Here is a 16411-nt window from a genome sequence, read left to right on the forward strand (position 1 = left end):
TAATTCCTTAATACGACTTGACAAGAGTCCACACAACCCTACGATCAACGACTGATTTCCACACGGCAGCACAATTGTGTCGAAATTGAAGAATCTTGGCCCTAGTACAAGTGCTAGAGACTATAAATTAGAAAATTGAAAATTTATGAGCTTGAGTTGCAAAATTGAAGGCAAGGTCGAATTGAATGCACTCCACACCTCCAATGAAAAACCAAATTTCACAAGTTAAAAATGGAAAATTATGAATGTTCCTACCAACATTCCTTTATTTAATGTAGCTGGGGTCAGCGCTGGGATTGAAACATCGTCCTCTTGTTGCCGAACCGGGTCAATTATTTCAACTTGAGAGGATAGTTTTGGTAGAATGTTGATCAACACCTTATGGTTGTTGATCTAACTTTTGATCAGATTCCTGATGACATACTGCAAAATGCCCCCGTGGTCGAAATAGGCCAGCTCAACCTGCACGAAAGACGAAACAAGGGAACTCTGAAGCAACACGAGCTTGACAGGCAATGAAGATAGAAAGAAGCAAACGATGATGCAGCATGTTACCTCTGTATCGAAACGTAGTGTACATACGAAGGACTTGCCGTTATCTGTCACCACTGTGATATCCTGACCGGGTCTAATTTCACTAACACTACTTGGAAGATCGATGGTGTAGCGTTCCTCCCCGGTTAAACCAAGAGAGTCGGCATCCTCCCCAGGCTTGAAACATAGTGGAATTATGCCCATGCCAACGAGATTACTACGGTGAATGCGCTCAAAGCTCTTTGCTATGACCGCCTTCACACCCTGAAAATTATCATGATGCAAGACAGACTTCATTAGAAATAAGATAAACATATACTGGAATCGAATGAAGTAAGATACTGCTAAAGGGTATTACCAGTAGCATGGGACCCTTTGCAGCCCAATCACGAGAACTTCCACTTCCATACTCGGCACCAGCCAAAATAATTGTATCATGTCCTTCGCTTTTGTACCTCTGTCAATAAAAGTAAAGGAGTCAATATTACAAATTTAGGCCAGGGATGAAAGCATCAATATTAAACATCAAATAAGGAGGAAAACCTTCCCGAGGAACTAAAATGATTTTTCGATAACCTTTAGTAAAGGCTGAGATAGGAGGGCATTACCATAGCAGCATCAAACACGGACAGTTTCTCTCCAGTGGGAATGTGGATTGTTTTGGGACCAACTTCTCCTTTCAAAAACTTATTGACCAGCCGAATATTTGCAAAAGTGCCTCTTGCCATAACCTCATCATTACCACGGCGACTTCCATAGGAGTTAAAGTCTCTTCTATCAACGCCACGTTCCAGTAGGTATTTGGCTGCTGGGCTGTCTTTGTGAATACTACCAGCTGGTGAGATGTGATCGGTTGTAATACTATCTCCAAAGTTGAGCAAACAGTAAGCATTCTTCACTCCATGAGCGCCTGGGGGAGACATGGTCATATCCTTAAAATACGGCGGTTCATGTATATAAGTTGATTTTGGGTCCCAGGCATAAAGAGTGCCAGATGGTACAGATAATTGATTCCACATTGGATTTCCTTTGGTGATTGCTTCATAGGTAGCCATAAACATATGAGGAAGCACATTTGATTGCACAACCTGAAAACAGCACGACAAGACCAACATGAATTTTCGATCCCTCGACTTAAATAGTAGAAACTATTCTTGTGAAAATCATTCCTTTCAAAAAAAAAAAAAAAAAAATTATAACTCACCGTTGCTACTTCTTCATTGGATGGCCAGATGTCCCTGAAAAATATCTTTTTCCCATCTTTTCCCACCCCAATTGGTTCTGTTTCGAAATCAATATCTACCTGCAGAAATGCAAACAAATGAGATATTGCACCAAAACTCAAAAGTTATGAGCATAAAATCAGCTCATGTATAGCATAAAGATGCATACAAAATAACATGATACAGAGTGTAACAACTGTCTGTGTAAGAGTTTGAGTTCCATACCGTTCCAGCAAGTGCATAGGCAACAACAAGGGGAGGAGAAGCAAGATAATTAGCCCTTGTTAATGGATGCACACGACCCTCAAAATTCCTATTTCCAGATAATACAGCCGCAGCTACAACATCTGTATATGTGCAGAAAAATCAATAACTTAGTGACCGTGCAAGACTCTATAAAGTAGCATTTGTATATGCACAAACTGTAGAGAATACTACCATTTTCCGTAATTGCAGCCGCTACTGCATCATCAATATCTCCTGAATTCCCAATGCAAGTGGTGCATCCATACCCAACAATATGAAACCCTAACTGATTCAAATACTTCTGCAACCCACTGCAGAACAATACATGACTTAGGAATACATCACAAGAGTTGCATTTATTCCAAAGTTGTAGCATAGAGTCTTAAAATTACCTTTTTTGCAAGTATTTGGTTACAACCCCAGAACCGGGAGCAAGACTTGTCTTAATCCATGGCTTGACCTAATAAAAGGCACCAAAATAATGCAAAGATAGTTAATAAAAAAATCACTACGTTGCCCAACGTTATACAACGTAGAAATAAAACTAATCTTTCAGTTATGTGACATCAAAAGTATTCAGTAGACTAAGAAACAGGGGGACATCAATTTAACCCGCAGAATGCAGGCACACATTTTGTTAATCACATGGAAGGCAAATTGGAAATGGACTCATTCTAAATAGCACACCGCAAGTTTTTATCTGACACAAAATTCATTATCCGTAACATCATTTTATTCTACCCCTATAGACCAATCCTCTTGTAACTTTTTCCCCTTACTATTATCCTAAAACGAATTAAATAAACATGAGAAATGAGCCATAATTAGAGACATCCAACCTCCAATCCTAAATCACAAGCTTTCTTTGCAACCAAAGCAGCTCCAAGCATTACACTAGGATTTGAGGTGTTTGTGCAACTGGTGATAGCTGCAATAACAACATCCCCATGCCTAAGCTGTGCTGGGGTTCCGTGAAAATCGAATTCTATGACTTTACTTTGAGATTCTTTTGGCACAGCAAAACCCTGCAATGCATTGTAAGAAACATAAGCTCTTCAAGAAAAGGTTTTCTTACGTGAACATTAAACTATAAAGTAATCAATTACGGAACATCCAAATGACCCCCACAATTTCCAAGCAGTTCTGAATGAAAATTCATGTCAATTTATGTCACTTTCTCACCTTAAATCCAACTCTATTGTCAAGGCATGCATGCCAATCCACTTTCATTTCTTTCAATGCAACACGATCATGTGGCCTAGAAAACATATGATTCTCAGTGTCATCACAAAAGATTGAATTCAATGAAGTGTGCAAGTTGGCTTGATTTACCAAGAAATCCTACCTCTTTGGACCTGATATGCATGGTTCCACTTCATTAAGATTTAGCTCAAGATACGACGAGTACACTCTCTCGATCTGGGGCTGTGTTGAGAAAAATATTCACTCAGAAGTTCAGAACGCATATTATAGAAGATTTTGAATAGGAAGGTAGCAAAAATAGTGGGTGCACATATCTCACCTCATTGTAGTCAACAAACATCTTATTAGCCCGTAAATAGGATTCTATCAGAGCGACCTGCATGGTAGCTTTTATCTCAACATACAAACAAATGAACACGAAAAATGAAACGGTGTTTAAACAAGAAGTTACCTTGTCATCACTTCTGCCAGTAAGTTTTAGATATTGCAAGGTGACATGATCCACAGGGAAGAAGCCCATGGTTGCACCATACTCAGGAGACATGTTAGCAATAGTGGCACGGTCTGCTAGTGACAATTCACTCATGCCTTCCCCTGCAAAAGAGAGCAAAGGCCAATATCTGATGTGAGAAGAAATGGAAACCAAGCACCAGCCGGAGCATCTATCATTGAAACACCAGTACAACTAGATAACATGATTAAGCATACGGGTCTACCATAGAACTCCACAAACTTGCCAACAACTCCATGCTTCCTCAGCATTTGAGTTACTGTCAGAACCAAGTCGGTAGCTGTCACACCGTCTCTCAGTTTTCCTAATAATTTAAACCCAACAACACCAGGCAGGACCATGCTCATGGGCTGTATAAAAATAAAAGAGAGAGATGTTCTCAAAAATAAAAAATAATAAAAAAAAAAAAAAATAAAAAAAAGAGAGAGATAAGAAAAAAAGAGTAAATGTATATTTCTGGATAAGAAAGTGTGCGGTAATAAAACTCAAGTTGTACAGTAATACTAGGGTCAACATAATCAAAAGAAGACATCAAGTTATTCATCAAAAAAAGCAGGCAAGGATCCATGGATGCACTTCTTTACCTGGCCAAGCATAGTGGCTTCTGCTTCGATACCACCCACACCCCAGCCAGCAACACCTAATCCGTCTATCATAGTTGTGTGTGAATCTGTCCCAACAACACTATCAGGATAAAGCAAGCCGTCTGTGTTGAACACAACTCGACCAAGGTATTCCAAATTAACCTGCAATTAGCATTTCATTTTGTATATCTCAGGTTAGAATTCTGGAATAATATATTACAGGTTAAAATTTGTGTCCCCCAAATCGATTGAATTACCTGATGAACAATCCCTGATCCAGGAGGAACAACGAGCATGTTATGGAAAGCATTTGATCCCCATTTCAGAAAACCAAACCGTTCTTTGTTTCGCTGGAACTCAAGTTCCATATTTGCCTGCACTGCATTTTCTGATCTTGCAATATCTACTTGAACCGAGTGATCAATGACAAGATCTACTGGGACCTGCATTCATGAGAAGCCAATGTAGATTCTCTTTGAAACAGTTAAAAAGAAAGAAAAAAAAAAAATCAAATGGCATGCTTGTAATGCAACGTGAAAGACAGTCAATTTATTATAAACAAGAAATGCCAATGCAAAACAACGATGCACGCATATATGTAGCTCACCAACGGGTTAATCTTGTTAGAATCCCCCTTCAGATTGTTCATGGCATCACGCATACAAGCTAGATCAACGACAGCTGGTACTCCAGTAAAATCCTGAGAACCAGATGAACAACACATTGATAATCCACGTAACAAACGGCAATAACTTCAAATTTCAAGACTGACAATCCACACAATGATTTACCTGAAGCAGGACTCTAGCAGGTTTGAATGGGATCTCAACCTGCTTGGGAGAAGTGTTCTCCCAATCAATAATTTTCTCAACATCATTACTCTTCACTTGAAACTCATCACAGTTACGAATTGCGGATTCAAGAAGGATCTTAATAGAGAATGGCAGCTTCTCTGCAACACAAAACACCAACATCAAAGTAAATTTCACCACAAATTTTCACTTTCAAGTACAATAAACAAAAGAAACACTCCGTTTCCAAACAGTAATAAAAAAACCAACTACTTTACACAGCACAAATCACAAAGATTCAAACATTCTCGGCAAACAAACAGAAAATACATCAAAATCAATCAGGGAAACAAACAAACCGATTCTGGGATCGTTCAGAGCCGGCAAGCTGTAGTATTTGCCGAATTCGCCGCCGTCCGGCTTCTCGAGCGCCGTCAGTATCTTCTGAAACGGATTCGCCGCCGCTGAAACCACTCCCGACACATCGAATTAAAATCAAAAGCAAAAAAATAAATAAATAAAAAGCTCCGATCAGGAAAAACCAAAATTAAAAGATCGAGCTGGTGGGTAGCTACAGTACCCATTTAGCGATAAAGATCCGAGCTTTCGGCGATCCGGGTCGATCAGCTTTCAGGGTTTCGATTCAAATCGAATTCGGGCCGACGATTCGAGAGAGTGAAGTGATGAAAGGAGGGGAAAGACTTCACAATGTTAGATGAAGTTCTTTTGTTGTTGATGTTTTTGTCGTATGTTCTTAGTCCGATGAATATCCGATCTTAGTGGAGGAGCAATGATTCGGTGGGGTCGAGCCTAATTTGTGTGGCGAGTTTATTTATTTATTTTTGGTTATGATTTGGAAATTGGACCGTTAGTTGGGTGACTTTTGGGTCGCTGATGACATGATAAGGCAAAAGTGGGCCTTTGGATCCTTGGAGAGGCGTGTGGCTTTCATTCACCCGTCACCAATCTTGATGCGTTTTGCTATTTATAGAACAAATTGGATTGGGGTTGGTTGGATATTAAGCTCTTTTTCTGTGAGGTCTTAATTTTATAAACAAAACCATGGGGGCGTGGTTGGGGTCCAAAACAGACAATATTGTGCTACGATGGAAGCAGGTTCCTGGATATGGTCGGGGCCTGGACGAGGATGTGACAATGAATGAAAGATAATTGACTTCTAATATAATAGATAAATCATAATTTGACACATTAATAGATGAGTTATTATTACATTTACAAAAAGTAAGAATAATTCTTGTAGACAATAGAGGAGCCAAGTGATGCCGAAGTAAGCGAATTTTGAACAAAATATGGTTCATACTCTATGTCTATGTTTTCCCATTCTTTATTCCTTATAGAAAAAAACAAGTACATCAACCAAATTATATAAGGTTGCATTCGAACAATTAATGACATGTTATCTCAACCATCACCGTCCTAACGTGAAAGTGATAATACAATGTAACCGTGATTATGTCTTTGAAATCTATATTTCCCATTAGGGGAAAATCATCGTATAATAAGGGACGTGGATACAAAGCAAATATCTCTTAAGTTATAAGACATTACACAAAAACTAAGGGTTGTTGAAATTTTAAAATGGCTTGGTCCAGGTTAAAGTCTTCATTTTCACCCCACTGTGTTTCCGGTTCAAACCGTCCCCCCTCTTCTTTATTGTAAATTACTGTAAAATATTGTTTGTACTGAAAAAATAGCGGAGTCCCCATAAGGATGAAAAGTGAAGGGTATAGGCATTGATGCACTCACACATAGAGATCAACCCTCTTTCCATCAGACAGAGAGTTGGCAATAGGACCCCCTTTCTCTCTCGCACAGAACCCCTCCAAAATCCTCTGCTCTTCGCTGCCTACTCCTTTTTGGTTGGGGTCGGTAGGCAACCCCCTTGCTCTTCCTCCTTTTTCTTCTCCTCTCTACCCTTCCGCTGCCTATGACTGTTGGATTGTGAGGTCTCGAGTTCTATTCTCAGCGTCACCTATAACAATATGACATTGTTTGGAGTTGCCTAGATAGAGCAGCATGTAATTCGTCATACTTTGCGAGACTGTTTAGGACTGTACAGAAAATAATTCTTACTACAAAAAAGTATACTGCATTTCCAATGTGACAATATCTGATACAAATATAAATTGGGTAAATTCCTTTTCAAATTTGACTTTGGACAGTAAAAGATCTGGTAGAATTTCAGAGTGACATGTAGGCCATTTAACTATGTTGTACTTTTACCTAATTACTACACGCATGGATTAGATTACAATATTACCTAACCACATATCTCTTATGTGGGTTCCAATTAGAAATACTTCTTGTTCTTTCTTTCTTTAGTTCGTTAGGTAAACCAACAATTAAGATAACCAAATATTACATGATTATCTGTCAAATTCACCGAAAATTTACATGATTATCTGTCAAATACACCGTAAATTTACTTCAAATTTTAGCCTTAAAAGATAACCAACAATTAAGTGTCCTTGATATTAATATACATATATATTCTTTTTTGTAGAGGTCTGCACCTGATTGTAATACAATTTATTGACTAATTGCGTCTTCAACGATCATGACACGATCATTGGTCATTGTTTAGCTTAACCACCAATTAATCAAGTGGAAGAAATAAGATTGAGAAATCGTGAGAGAGCATTTGACGTTAATATATGCATGCATGTATGACTCTTCCTCCAACTGATTAATAGCACGTGGTATAGAAAGATTCTAGAACGCTGGATTATAGAACACAAAATCTATTGGCCAAAGGAAAAGGGTCACAACATACGATTGGACATCGGTACGTTCCTGCAGACATTTGTTTCCGAATCCATGCCGCATCTAAATCAACTTAATATAAATTATCCTATCATTTACAAAGAAAATAAAACGGTGAATCTCAGTTTACTATTATCAAATTGTATTTTTTAATATTTGGTATATGAAGTTTTTTTCGTTCCAGAGTCATACTTAAAGTGTTAATTTTGGGACAGTCTTATACATCCGTCAATTTGACTGTTAAATCTTCCGTTAATTGATGACGTGACTCTATGTTAACAATGATTAAACATCACGTGTTATTAAAGGGTCTACGTTAAAGTTAAAAATTCAAAAAAAAAAAATTAAAAGATAGAAAAAAAAGGGTTAAATCTCTATCCCTCCCCTCACCCACCCCACCTTCCCCTTCCCTGATACCCACCCGCCACCATCCATTTTCATTTTTCCCGCTCATGGCTTCTTGCGGTAATGTAGTCTGCAGCAGCTTGGGTGGACGCCCAAGAGTGGGAGGTCTGCAACGACGACGGCTTCGTCTTCAAGTGGAGGAAGCGGCGCAGACTCAACCCAGATGCCGACTCACCGGCTCCACGGTCCTTGTCCGCCGTGGATCTACAGGAGGATCCCCAGAAACTCCGGAGAGAGCGGAGGAGGAAGTTTCTTCTCAAACTCAGAGCTAAGTACCAGGCAGAGATCGAGTAGTGGGAACTTTTGTCGAGCACGTTGCGCGCAATGGAGGAGAGGGAGTGGCAACTTCAGCGGAAACGAGAGGAGGAGCAGCAGCATAGAATGGAAGAGCGAGAACAGGAGGATACGGCGTCGTTGGATGGGTCTGGGGTGTTAGAGATTCAAGGGACGGAGTCCGGTTGTGGGTTATTGGTGGATGAGCTTCTTTTGCAGGTGAATTGGGGGTTTCTTTATTTTTCGTTTTGGGATTGTTTAGTTTGTGGCAATTTTTTTGAAAATTGAAAGATTTTGGGGATTAGGACGATGCAAACGAGCAAATGGGCGTTCTCGAAAGGGTCGGAAATGAGGGAATGGGAGAACTGAAAGAGAGCGAGTCTGACTGCCTGGAAACCCGGGGAGGTGTACCGGGTCTTCAACACGGTGGCGACCCGGCAAACGACGCCTTAGTACAGTTTCCGTAGCGACGAAGAAGTGGAGGAGAGGAAGGTTTGGTGGGTTGGTGCAGAGGAGAGAATGGAGGGATCAGGGAGGAAGGGAAGGTCGGGGGAGGTCGAAGATGACCATTTTTTTTTTTTTTTTTTGTGAATTTCCACGTGGACGCCTTAATGACACGTGACGTTCAGTCATTGTCTACATGAGCGCCACATCATCAGTTAACAAAATTAACACTTTAAATATAATTCTTGGACGAAAAAAATTTCATATACCAAATGTTGAAAACCACGAAACTTAAAAATAGTAAACTGAGATTTACCCAAAATAAAAATATCAATTTATATTTATATTTATATTTTATAAATCACATTTCAGTCGTTTGACACACTCAAAAATATACGAAGTGAAAATTTCATGTACATTTTCCATCTAGGTAGAAATATATGAGAAATTTTATGTACTTCGCTTGATCTTATTCTGTTTTATAATGTTGCCACAAAAATTAATGTAAAACTGTAAGGTGACAGAAAGTTCATAAAAAATCTCACTTTAAAAGAATTTCCTTAGTATTTTTCAAAATATAGTAGTTCATTTGGACTTTCTTTTGAGTATGATATAGGAACTAACTAATATAATATATGTAATGCATCAGCTTATGTGCATCTTCAGTAATAATTAACTGCTATGATAAAGCTAGACACGAACTTAGTGGATCTTAATAATTTAGTCGTGTGGTGAAGGCAATTTAAACGAAAGGCAAAGAAGAAAAGAAAGTTCTAGCTTCATTAAAGTGCTTCAAACTTTCTCGACTTCAACTTCAAAACAATTACATGCATTATGTATATATGCATGCACGTAATATATACAATATCTCTTTCCTTTTTGGTGCGATTTAATTTCTAGAGGTATGTATTATTGTTGTCGGTTGCCATTGCAAATCTACAAAATTGGACATGACACAGGACTTTTGAATAATTCATGCATCTTCCTTTTAAGATTATAATGGATGATTTATTATTATTATTATTATTATTATTATTATTTTGTCAAAGATCATAATGGATATATAATAAGTAGCCATAGTTAAATGTTAAATGCAATCGTTCACATTTATGCAAGTTACAATATAAAATACTTTATAATATTAAATTAACAGCTAAAAGTCACTCGTTCATGCATAATCAAATGACTCAGCGCAGTCGAAAGAGAAAAACAAGTAGCTAGCTTTAATTAGGAGGTTAGAAGGTGTGAGATGGTCCGCATTGGGAAAAAACCATGCAAGCCTCGAAGACCAAGATCGAAGGAGTCGCCTAAATTCAGTTGGATACTTTTCCAGAAGATTGGCTTTTCTTCTTCCAACCGCGTGTTTTGATGAGATGGTTGTCGGAAGTTCTTTTTTGGTGGTCTTAGTATTTTTCAAAAGCCACGTCTCAAATGAGACTGCATGGTGCATGCACTGACTGTGTGGTCGTCCTTATTTCTGATGCATGCAAGCATGCATGCATTCCCCATAAAATATAAAAGCCAGTAAATGACGTAATAAAATCGCAAAAGTAGAATGTCTCTACTCTCTAGTTGTTGTGTAGCCACTTAGGCATATTGTAGGCGAATTTAGAGAACCAATCCTAGCTTGCTTTACTTCCACAAGTTTGATTCATATTTGAATCCGATTGCACTTCGTTCGGATTTTCTTGTTTGCTTTTCTCTTTCGCATAAGTTCACTGCCAGAGACTGGTAACATCTTTATTTTATTTTGGCTGTTTGTAGAGTAGTTCAGTTGTTTATGAAATATTTTAAAAGACTTCTCAACACTCAAGTTCAAATAACTCCACACAAATGCTAAATTTATAAGTTTAGTATATATTTGCATGTGTACATGATGAGATTACTGCACCTATATGTTTGTTTCTCTTTACTAAATCGAATAAATGAAAGAATAATTAAGAGGTAAATACAAATGAAGGAATGCAAAAGGAAAATACGAGTGTAGAAAGAGAAAAGGGGTATACAAAAATCATTTAAGTAATGACTTTTTTTTTTTTGTTTTTTTGTAGAAAACTTATTAGGAAAACATAAATTCTAAAGTAAGATCTCAGATGTTAAGATGCATACTTTTAACTAGAGGTGGCAAAATTAACACATTGGGCGGTTAATAGATACCCATAAAGACTCATTTAGTTTGATTTCACCTTACACCATCATTATCACTACTAATCTCATTTGTATATTATGGTAATATCAAATTAAATAGGTCTTTAACAAATACCATTAACAACCTAATGAGTTGATTTGTCACCAATAGCGTAGCCATGTTAAGGGCTACCCTGGGCTATAACCCATGTAGCTTTCCGTAAAAAAAATTAAAATTTTACATGTAATTTTTATTGATTTTCGAATGTAACCCATCATATATTTAGTCACTACTCCTAATTCTCTTGGTTTAACAATACAAAATTATATAATACAGTTTACAAATCATATCTTTTTGTTGCATCAGTTTTCTCATCGTTTCTTGTACATTTACTAGTTTGAATTGTTTGAATTTTAACGCATATTTGTTTAATAACAAACATGTTTATCTCACCTTGTAAAAATTTTCTTAAGCTAGAGGATACTTTGAAAAATACAATACTAATTTTCTTTATTTATAAAAATTTATCCCCCCCTATATCCAATTAGGGAAATCGCTCTTCCCCCACCCACCCTAGCTCTTCCCACCTGTACAAAACGAATATAATACATTTAGTTTCAACATTCCTCAATCTGCCACGTCTTTTGGTTGTCTGCAATTGAATCTAAAATAATATTAAGTTAAAAACGCACCTATGTGTTGTTCCCATGTTGAGGTGGCAGGCAGGACTTATCGGCAACATGCCATATAAGGCAAAACGTATTAACCAAAGCAACCCAATTAAACCTAAATATTTAATAACGTTTAAAGAATAATAATAAAAAAATTTATTGCAAGAAGAAGAAGATATTTTCGTTGCCTTTTGCGTACCCTGTGGATTTAAACCAACCTCAGCGGTGGCCAATCAAACTGTCACCAAAGCATACAAAAACCCAACCCCACACCCTTGACTCTCTCTCTCTCTCTTGGTTGAAAAATGGGTGATGGAAAATTAAAAATCAATTTGCAGGTGACGGGTTTTGTGGGACGATTTTAAAGCCTGAACAACTTGATCATTTATCAAAGCAGACGCTTCTTAATATCGGGTCTCTCTCCCTCTCTCCTCTCTCTCCTCTCTCACATGTATTTTCTGATACCAAAATTACCAGTCTTTTTCTACAAAGCCTATATTTGCTTTTATCCACGAGCAAATATAGCTGTAACGGAAGAAAAACAGAGCTTAATAAACTAGAGAGAGAAAGCGATAGAGAGAGAAGCAGAGAGAGATTTTTGTCAAAGAAAAAAAAAAGAGCTTTAAATGCGAGCTGGTCGATGTGGTTTTCTCTTCTTCACCTATCCATCCATGATCCATCCCTCTTTCCTTTATATATATTCATGTGCAGGGAGATATTCATAGTTTAAAAAGGGTTTTAAATTCATATTTTTTGCTTTAAGATCAACTAACATCCAGCTACAAACCGAAAAGCCTTCTTCTTCTATAAACGCAAATGGCAATGGATTTTATTGCGCACCCATCTCGTTTTTCTCCTTCCTGTTCGTTTTCGTTGGGTAATTTCATCGAACGGGTCAAGGATTTCTGCAACTTCGCCGTCTCTGCGGTTCTGGGGAACGTTTTCTCTGCGATCTTCACCTTCTTCTTTGCATTAGGTTTGTTTTATTTTCTGTTTTCTGAATTGGGTTCTGCTTGTTCATTGAAAGAAGTTGTCTTTCTTTTGCTATTGCATTAAAGGGTGGAAATTTTGCAATGAATTGGATTTTGGCTCTTGGAATTAATAATTTCTGCAGGAAAAATCATTTGGGTTTCTGTATCTGTGACAGAGGAAATGAATCCAATAATTGCATGTATTTGGATTCCTGAATTTTGTGGGGAGAATTGAATTGAGTTGAATTTCATATGCCATTGTTTTGTTAAATTCTGGCTCCAATCAAAGTTAATAACTTTACTTGATGACAAAACGGTTTTATTTTGGGAAAGTTTGTTCATCAATATTTGTGTATTTGTGTCTGGATCCTTGGAACATAGCGCGTTTTCGAAACTAAGAAGTGTATGTTATATTGTCCTTTTGGGAACATGCGATAAAATTGGAACGATACAGAGGAGAATTGTATGTTATGTTAAGATTCTCACTCAATGAAATGGTAATATTTGTGTGCAGTGGGCACCGTGTTAGGAGCAATGACTGGAGCTTTGATAGGGCAAGAAACTGAGAGTGGGTTTGTGAGAGGAGCTGCAGTTGGAGCAATATCAGGAGCTGTTTTTTCAATTGAAGTGTTTGAATCTTCCCTTATTCTTTGGCAATCAGATGAATCAGGAATTGGGTGTCTTCTGTATTTGGTGAGCAATTAAGATTTTGGGGACCCCATTATTTATATGGTTAGGTGGTCACCGTTCAATTGCCGCAAATGTTTGGTTTATTAGAATATTAAGTAGCAAATGCCATTATTACGGGTGCCTAATTCGTGTAATCTATTCCATGCAGATTGATGTCATTGCTAGTCTCCTAAGCGGTAGATTAGTCCGCGAGCGGATTGGCCCCGCCATGTTAAGTGCAGTGCAAAGTCAGGTAATATCAATGCTTAGATGCTAGTCTTATGTGAGGCAACATAAACTCCAAGAGGCTCAGCTCATTCATGAGCTTGCTAATTACTAATTTACTAGTCGTTCTGCTGTGCTTTAACCAGATGGGTGATGTGGAATCAAGCTTTGACGAGATCCCCAACATCTTCGACACTGGCGGCTCCAAAGGGTTGCCCGGAGATTCAGTTGAAAAGATCCCAAAGATCAAAATCACCTGCCACAACAACGTGGATGCTTCTGGGGAGAAAGTCTCCTGTTCAGTTTGCCTTCAGGTAAAAAAAAAATTCTTAAAAAACGGTCTTTCGCTCACAAGCGAGAGAATTCGTCTCAGTTTCGAACTTTTAGCTATTGACATCGTGATTTTTTTTTACATGATCAGGATTTTCAGCTTGGAGAGACAGTAAGAAGTTTGCCACACTGCCATCACATGTTTCACTTGCCTTGTATAGATAAGTGGCTCCTAAGGCATGGCTCATGCCCTCTCTGCAGAAGGGATCTGTGAATCTGATGATCTTCCTGTAAATTACCAAATGAGTAAAAAGTTGTTTATTGAATTATACAAATTTTGTACCCTTTTCATCTGTACCGTCGTTCACCAGGCTGCTCCAGTAGCTTCATGCTACATTGTGAATTCATGTATAAAAATTTTGATTGTGGTAGTTTTAAACCTTTTCATTGCACAGAATCCCCTCCCTTTAACTGTTTTACAGCACTCCTTAGGCACTGCAAGGACATTGTCGTAATCCTACTTTTTGTACTCGCAAGACAGACATGGGATTTTTACGGTGTCTTGGAGTATGAGATACTCCTGGTTTTTTAAACGTAAGATCTTGGAAAAAGCTCGGAGAATCCTATGCTCTGGAACGCCACACAAAATTTTGCCCATTTATAAGGGTCTGTATGACTTTGAGTTGAATTAGGAATTTTCAATTGCAATGCCAGATTTGTCTGCACAAGTAAAGATGTCAATAACTATTTTAGCATGGTCTCACCTGTTGTGCATGCCACCATGCCTCCCCTTACAAGGATAAGTCCTTTTTTAGGTCAAACATTATCATGCGAGGGGAGATTCGAATACATGATCTCGTGTGCAAGAGTAAACGCTTTTAATTATATGAGTTACAAATTTTTCACTCTGCAAAGATGAGTTAAAAGTTATCTTTTCCATAATCCCACTTTAATCCACAGAGCAATTGGGCTTAACTTTCCATTAACATAATGCGTAACCCAATAATTTCTCTTCTGGTGCAACTGATTGAGTGTTAGTTGGCTCCAACAATTGACATATTTTGGTGTAAATTTTGCTGACGAAGTTGTCTCATCAGGTAGGTAGGAACTTTATATCACAGTAGAAAACATTTTTCTTTTAAATATGGTTGTGTTTTTTTCATGTGTATGTTGTGTTTTCTTTTCTTTCCAAGCCATTTTTTCAAGAACAAAATAAAAAAGCCATTTGTGTGTGTATATGGTGTCCCGAAAAGAATAACTTATGATTTTAGGGAAGTCACTTTCTCACGTATTTTGTTTCTTTTAGTTTTGATATTTGAATTGAATAAATCAAAGTATGATTAAATACCATAAGTAAACAGGAGTTTTCAGATGGAGAAAATTGTGCCATGATTTTTTCATCATTGACTATAATGGCATGAAACAACATAAATACGAATTAAGTCCGCTTAGCATCTACAGTTTACTGTGTTGGGCGGCCGGATCATATCCATGCCGCTCGATCACACGTGTAGTAATGTGTCGATCTTACTTCATTATTACTACACGGGACGTGATATCCACACATATTTTATTTCTCACACACCATTCTAATTTTCGGCTGTTGGATCGTATGAATTGAAAAAGATTAACGAACAGAAATTAACAAAGGGTATATAAGAAGTAAAAAGGGGTGTGCGGATCCGCACACCCCTTACTACATGACATCAACAAGAATATATGATGTTTCTATGGCCTTTTATGGAATTGCTCTGTGCAATGTAACAAGCAATGACAAACTTTCTAACCAAACAAAGTAGGTAAAATCTCTTCCTGTTTTTCTACGGTTATCAAATTTTCATTCTTATTCTTGCAAGACTGGAATGAAGTCTGACTCAAGTCACTTGTGAAGAATATATCGTACCTGTAAATTATTAAACAAGCAGACCAAATCTTAAAACTAACCTTGTCATCGGAATAGGATCCCCTCCGAACCCAATAAAGCTGAGCCTGCTGGGCAAGGGATCCGGACTGTTGAAATTTGATTTAACAACTACAAACAGGGAGCCCTCTAAAGTTATAATAATTGTAGCCGTTTGATCAAATTTCAACGGCCTGGATCCCTTACTCAGCAGACTGTTTATTTGGGCCCGTAAGGGATTCGGTTCCCTTGTCATCTACCACTAATAAGATAAGGAAATTAAATTACGGAAAAGAGATTCCTCGGATTGTTCAAATAAATAATAATAATCCAGACAGTGCTCAGTTTAGTCGCTTGTTTTATTTTATTTATTTGAGTGTAGTACGGATATCAAATAAAGCTTTTTATAGTAGTTTGAATGAGTGTGATATTTATATATAGGAATTTGTCAGTTTGAGTTTGAGACCTATAACATTAATGCTACACTAGTTTAAGTTCAGTAATTGTTGGAGTCACACTTAAAAACCTAGTAGTTTACACTCAAATATTCCTACCGACTGTAAAAATACGATTCCAATA

General features: G+C 37.7%; 2 protein-coding genes across 2 annotated transcripts; one reads left to right on the forward strand and one right to left on the reverse strand.

Moving 5' to 3' along the window:
• Positions 1–123: 123 nt before the first annotated feature.
• LOC137733379 (aconitate hydratase 1) lies at positions 124–5843 on the reverse strand. Its single transcript, XM_068472533.1, has 20 exons — positions 5673–5843; positions 5452–5556; positions 5093–5253; positions 4909–5001; positions 4559–4744; positions 4302–4463; positions 3923–4067; positions 3658–3800; positions 3526–3582; positions 3349–3428; positions 3186–3261; positions 2843–3028; positions 2396–2463; positions 2196–2314; positions 1983–2104; positions 1739–1837; positions 1143–1622; positions 893–991; positions 556–798; positions 124–462 (listed from the first exon to the last, which is right to left on the reverse strand). The coding sequence occupies exons 1-20, from the start codon at positions 5674–5676 to the stop codon at positions 394–396; spliced, it is 2697 nt and encodes an 898-aa protein (XP_068328634.1). The 5' UTR covers positions 5677–5843; the 3' UTR covers positions 124–393.
• Positions 5844–12091: 6248 nt separating this feature from the next.
• On the forward strand, positions 12092–14379 carry LOC137709760 (NEP1-interacting protein 1-like). The gene is made up of 5 exons (XM_068448745.1): positions 12092–12773; positions 13283–13461; positions 13607–13690; positions 13809–13976; positions 14084–14379. Exons 1-5 carry the CDS (start codon positions 12614–12616, stop codon positions 14204–14206), a joined length of 714 nt encoding a protein of 237 aa, XP_068304846.1. The 5' UTR covers positions 12092–12613; the 3' UTR covers positions 14207–14379.
• The last annotated feature ends 2032 nt before the right edge of the window (positions 14380–16411 follow it).

This window comes from Pyrus communis, chromosome 1 (assembly GCF_963583255.1).
Source record: "Pyrus communis chromosome 1, drPyrComm1.1, whole genome shotgun sequence".
In the NCBI taxonomy this organism is placed as follows: Eukaryota; Viridiplantae; Streptophyta; class Magnoliopsida; order Rosales; family Rosaceae; genus Pyrus; species Pyrus communis.